Source organism: Perca flavescens, chromosome 20 (assembly GCF_004354835.1).
Source record: "Perca flavescens isolate YP-PL-M2 chromosome 20, PFLA_1.0, whole genome shotgun sequence".
Classification (NCBI taxonomy): Eukaryota; Metazoa; Chordata; class Actinopteri; order Perciformes; family Percidae; genus Perca; species Perca flavescens.
The window spans coordinates 2,252,669-2,258,668 of NC_041350.1; the positions used below are offsets into that span (position 1 = coordinate 2,252,669).

The 6,000-nt window shown below is 42.0% G+C and overlaps 1 protein-coding gene across 1 annotated transcript in view; it reads left to right on the plus strand.

Moving 5' to 3' along the window:
- Window positions 1-6,000, plus strand: part of scfd1 (sec1 family domain containing 1) — a 58,334-nt gene that overhangs the window by 37,732 nt on the left and 14,602 nt on the right. The window contains exons 18-19 of the mRNA XM_028566505.1: window positions 1,148-1,210; window positions 2,019-2,094. Of these exons, the coding sequence (XP_028422306.1) occupies window positions 1,148-1,210; window positions 2,019-2,094 (139 nt within the window). The remainder of the gene's footprint in view (window positions 1-1,147; window positions 1,211-2,018; window positions 2,095-6,000) is intronic.

A 6,000-nucleotide genomic window follows, 5' to 3' on the forward strand; every position in this document is an offset into this window, starting at 1 on the left:
GTATATATATATGTGTATATATATATATATGTATATATATATATATGTGTGTATATATATATATATATATATATATATATATATATATATATATATATATATGCGCGCGCCCGCTCTACCAACTGAGCTATCCGGGCGCCCAAGCTGCGGCTGAAACCATTACCCAGATTTTCTACTGGGCACGTTTGTGCCACGGTTTTGCTGGCCGACTCCCAGATTTTATTGTCTCTGCAAGAACTTTACAGAACAATCAGGTGTTTATTAAGCCAGTATCTACCTTCCTCTCCAAGCTCTCCTACAGTTAAACTCCATGCTTTCTCTTTTCTGGCGTTGTCCTGATAAAAAGGACCTGCAGTTGTTTAGCGATCGACCGATAACAGCTCACGTGAAAATAGACCTGGCGCCAATCTTTAGCGGAGCGGAGAGCCTGGTGGTTTTGTTTTCAGGTTGTTCGTCCCATTCTTGTGAACACGATATCCCACAACCCCCTTGGAGGAAATGTCTTCAAATTTGGCAAAAGCATCCACTTGGACTCAAAGGTGAATAGATTAGACTTTGGTGGTCAAAGGTCAGACATATTTTTGCCCATACCTCAAGAATTCCTACGCTAATTATGGCGACATTTTACACGTCACACATCTGACAGGATTAAATGATGAAGTGGTGATATTTTATATCCAAAAGGTCAGTGGTCAACTTCACTGTGACCTAATGTTTCTGGCTGTTTTTCAACAACCATAACTCAGGAACATTTGGTCAGATAATGTGTTGGTGACACTGATCTTAAAACGGTGATGATTGCTTAGACTTTCTGTGTGAAGCGTCCACGTTTTGCCAAAGAAAAACACGTAAAACCTTTTATTAAACTGCTTCAAAGTCTTCATTTTATATGTTATTTGAGTCTGGAAGGACTGCAGATTTATAACTGCAACTTGACTGGTTGGCAGAGGCAAACAACTAGAATTATTTATGCATTTATCGTGTCATTTATCATTTTTAAGAACCCTTTCGAAGAGAGAAGGTTGTTGTCGTCTCTGTTTCTGGCAAAATTATGTGATATAATTTGTCTCTAATGTCTGGTTAATAAAACTGACAAAGTGTCTCTGAGACGTGTTGTGTCATTCCGGTTTCCTATCATCTTTTACAGAGCGTTTACCAAGATGGCCGCCACCCCGGCCAACTACGGCAACAGTGGAGTCAAACCTATGGGGTAAGTTAGTCACATGGTAGTCTATATCCATCATGTTCCACTTCCAGGATTGCTCGGGTGCTGCCAGAAATTACTACCCTGGAAATCCCGAGTTTTCCCGAGAGCACAATTTGTATTTGCGAGTAACTCTGGCATTCAGTAATGACGCTCATTAACTATGCTGATGTGCTAACCGATCGTGGATCGGCATTCGCTCCGTTTACTCCGATCGTGTTCAGTGAGCTTTCTACAACAGTTTTCTGCTGATATTTTTGGTGTCTTTCGCGATTTGTCCCAACCTTCTCACGATAGGTTTATTGTGCCGGTTGATATCGCGATGACGATGAAAAAGGATGTATCAGGTTTTAATCACTTTTGTTTACTTTAGGTTTTACTTTACGACTTTATGCAAAGCCATTTAAAAAAAAACATGGGTCCATGTTTTCAGACTACCAGTCTAACCCTTTCCTCCCCTCCTTCTCTTCCTCCTTGTTTCCTCCCTACTATCCTCCTCCTTCTCTTCCTCCTCCCTCCCTCCCTCCTTCTTTCCTCCCTCCTATCCTCCTTCTTCCCTCCCTCCCTCCTTCTCTTCCTCTTCCTGTCCCTCCTATCCTCCCTCTTTGTTTCCTCCCTCCTCTCCTCCCCCGTTCTCTTTCTCTTCCTCCCTCCCTCCTTCCCTCCCTCCTTGTTTCCTCCCTCCTATCCTCCTCCTTCCCTCCCTCCTCCTCCTTCTCTTCCTCCTCCCTCCCCTCCCTCCCTCCCTCCCTTCCTCTCTCCTTGTTTCCTCCCTCCTTGTTTCCTCCCTCCTCTCCTCCTCTGTCCCCTGCAGCCTATTCTCCAGAGTGATGAACACCGGCTCCCAGTTTGTCATGGAGGGAGTGAAGAACCTGGTGCTCAAACAACATGTGAGTAAAATATTCTGCTGTTGGAGAATCAACACCGGTTCATCCAAACATTGTCGGAACCCAACAAACCTGCACATATTAAAGTTATCAGTGGCCGACAAACCTGCACGTATTAAAGTTATCAGTGGCCAACAAACCTGCACGTATTAAAGTTATCAGTGGCCGACAAACCTGCACGTATTAAAGTTATCAGTGGCCGACAAACCTGCACGTATTAAAGTTATCAGTGGCCGACAAACCTGCACATATTAAAGTTATCAGTGGCCGACAAACCTGCACGTATTAAAGTTATCAGTGGCCGATAAACTGACCGAAATATTCATAAAATATATTTTTAAAAACCTCACTGGAGCCAGACCTTAGAATGATTATTTTTGGATGTTCTGAGGCATCTAATAAACTGACTAGAGGTGTGAATCTTCACTGATCTCCCAATTTGATTGGATATCTCGATGCATCACGATCCGTCAAATACATGTTTCTATTAAAGCCATGTAGGATATTTAATTCATAGCTTTTCAAGCTTCAAAAACCAAACATTCTGCAGTGCTCGAATACTAAATAAACTGGATACATAAAACTATACAGCACTGATCTCATGGCACTTCCTGAATGTGCAAAAACATACCAGAATATGTAAACAGAAATGTTGTTAGGCCTACATTAAATTGTAAACTGAAATAATCGATTATGAGCCGGCCCGATTATTAATGCAGCATCGCCCATGATTCGATGCATCGATTATTTGATTAATTTCAACACTTCTAAAACTGTCTGCTTCTCAACAACCCTTTGTCTCTTATGCACTAACGGGCCGGCTACATTGCATGCAATAACGTAAGCGGAGCGGATGCTCCAACGCAACGCTGCCCATTATAATCAATTAAACTGGCGATACCGGACACGAGAGCAGCACAGTGGTGTATACAGTACAGGCCAAAAGTTTGGACACACCTTCTCATTCAATGAGTTTCCTTTTTATTTTCATGACTATTTGCATTGTATAGTGTTATTTCACACTTTTTTGTTAAGTACATAATTCCATATGTGTTCATTCATAGTTTTGATGCCTTCAGTGAGAATCTACAATGTAAATAGTCATGAAAATAAAAAGGAAACGCAGTGAATGAGAAGGTGTGTCCAAACTTTTGGCCTGTACTGTATGCATAGCAGAGATCCACTCTACAAGCGTAAAAATTAGACAGTCTTCTGTTTATATTATTTTACGTGTGGTGTGCACGGCCCTTATACACAGAAATGGATCATAAAGGGTCTTTATTTCTTTCAGTGTTTCCTCTATGTTGATTTGACCGTGGGGGGCAACATTTCTATATCAGAAATAGGGTAATTGATAGCTGCATTGTTAGGGTGCATGTCGGAGAATAGCGCGGACATGCGCTTCACACACAGAAAAAGGGAGAAAGGAAAAAGAGACGCTGTCTGGATGATAAGCCAGTTGAGATCGTGTGTGTACGTCCTTGAGAACTGTAAATCGTAAAACTTATGTTGTCACTTGTCCAAAAAAATCCTAAAGGGAACACTGTTTTAAATTAAAACTACAGACATACAGGAAACGACTTAATGATGAGAATGTGAGCGAGAGCGTATTGGCAGTTTCATGTAGAGAGTTTCTGTTTTATTGCTTGTTTCCCCTCCCCTGCATCCTTTGATAACAGCTGACAGTAGATTGATGTTTCACAGCTCTGTGCCGGCTCCAAAAAAACTGAAGAAACAACAAGAATCCCAAAGCAAAAGCTCTCCGTCTCGCCTCTGACTGACACAGCCATACGCCCGTGTGTACACAGTAGGGCTGTCCTCGACTAAAGAAGTTCTTAGTCGACTAACACTTATAGGACTTTGTCGACTAATCGATTAGTTGATTTAATTGACAGAGCTGTGAGCTTTGAGAGGTGGTTAAGACTAGAAAAGCACAATATAAATGTAGTTAATTAACCATCTGTAAAACTGAGTTTCTCCACAATTAATCCTGCAAAAGCACCACTTTAAATCTTGTGTTTACCATAAATGTGCTCAGAAGTTGCTTGGAAATGAGTAATTAAGCATGAATAAGCATAAAAAATGACTAATCGACTAAAGAAATCTTAGTCGACTAAGACCAAAAGGACCGATTAGTCGACTAATTGACTAAGAGGTGCCAGCCCTAGTGCGCAGCAGGTGTAGCCAGTCAAAAGATACAGTACATTGCGCGGCACATACGCTCCGCATTCGGTCCGCGTTCAATGTAGCCGAAGCGTCAGAGCGGCAAAAAATCTTGTTCTTACATTTTGGAAAAAAGCCGTAGTTCCTCCTGTGAAATGGTGGATTTCAGAGTTAACAGACACACTGCACCTAGAACCAGTTAGGTTTACCTTGAATGATAAACTGGAATACTTTTCAAACATATGGTCACCTGAACACAAACACAGAAATCACAAGTAGTGCTGGATGGTTAAAGGGTAGTTAGACGGGAGTTAGATTTATAATTTTTCCCTTTCTTCACACACACACTCACTCACTCACTCACTCACTCACTCACTCACTCACTCACTCTCTCTCTCTCTCTCTCTCTCTCTCTCTCTCTCTCTCTCTCTCTCTCTCTCTCTCTCTCTCTCTCTCTCTCTCTCACTCACACACACACACACACACACACACACTCTCTCTCACACACACACACTCACTCACTCACTCACTCACTCACTCTCTCTTTCTCTCTCTCTCTCTCTCTCTCTCTCTCTCTCTCTCTCTCTCACCACACACACACACACACACACTCTCTCTCACACACACACTCACTCACTCACTCACTCACACACTCTCACACACACTCACTCACTCACTCTCTCTCTCTTTCTCTCTCTCTCTCTCTCACACACACACACACACACACACTCTTACTCACACACACACACACACACACACTCTCTCACACACACACACACTCTCACACACACACACTCACTCACTCACTCCCCCTCTCTCTCTCACACACACTCACTCACTCTCTCTCTCTCTCCCCCTCTCTCTCACACACACTCTCACACACTCTCTCTCTCTCTCTCTCTCTCACACACACACACACATACATACTCTCACACACACACACACACTCTCTCTCTCTCTCTCTCTCACACACACACACACACACACTCACTCACTCACTCACACACACAGACCTGCCAACCTGTATGCATTTTGCGTGGTAGATACGCACTTTGACATCAAAATACGGTGATATGATTTGTCACTTTAAACTACACGAAAATCAGGTGACTGTTTTGAGTTCACTCGTTGACATGCAGTAACCGTCTCAGTCTAACTCTTGATGATAGTAGGCAGCAAAACTTATGGCTAAAACACATTGACATATATATATATAAGCTAAAACAGCGTAGCAGCCAGGAGCATGCTGGAAAAAAAAAACTAAAGAAGAAGAGTTCGACCAATCACACCGTCGGGTCACTTCCTCTAATGTCAAGCGGGGATATCGCTTATATGTCAATGGGATATCGGCTACTGATAGTGTTATTCATTCCTCCCTCATTCCCGTTTAGTTTGGTTGGTTTCCCCCATATATCTATGATTTTCCCCAAGGGAGGACGGTGCTTGCAAAGGTAAACAGATTTGATGTAGAAAGGTGAAATTAATTAATTTATGTAGCCTAACTGTCAACTTTGGAGAAATATTATTTATTTATATCATTATTAATAAAACCTTGCATTTATAAAGTCTTGGATTTTGTTACAAAGGTCTTATATATTGTTTTGCCTTTCCTATGATTAAGTTCATACCGTAACAAAATTAACTGTTACTACTACTACTACTAATGTAGGCTAACGGAGGACTGAGACACAAAGTAAACACGCCTCTCTGACCGGTACCGAGGGGGTTAGTGGTTAAACTGAGCGG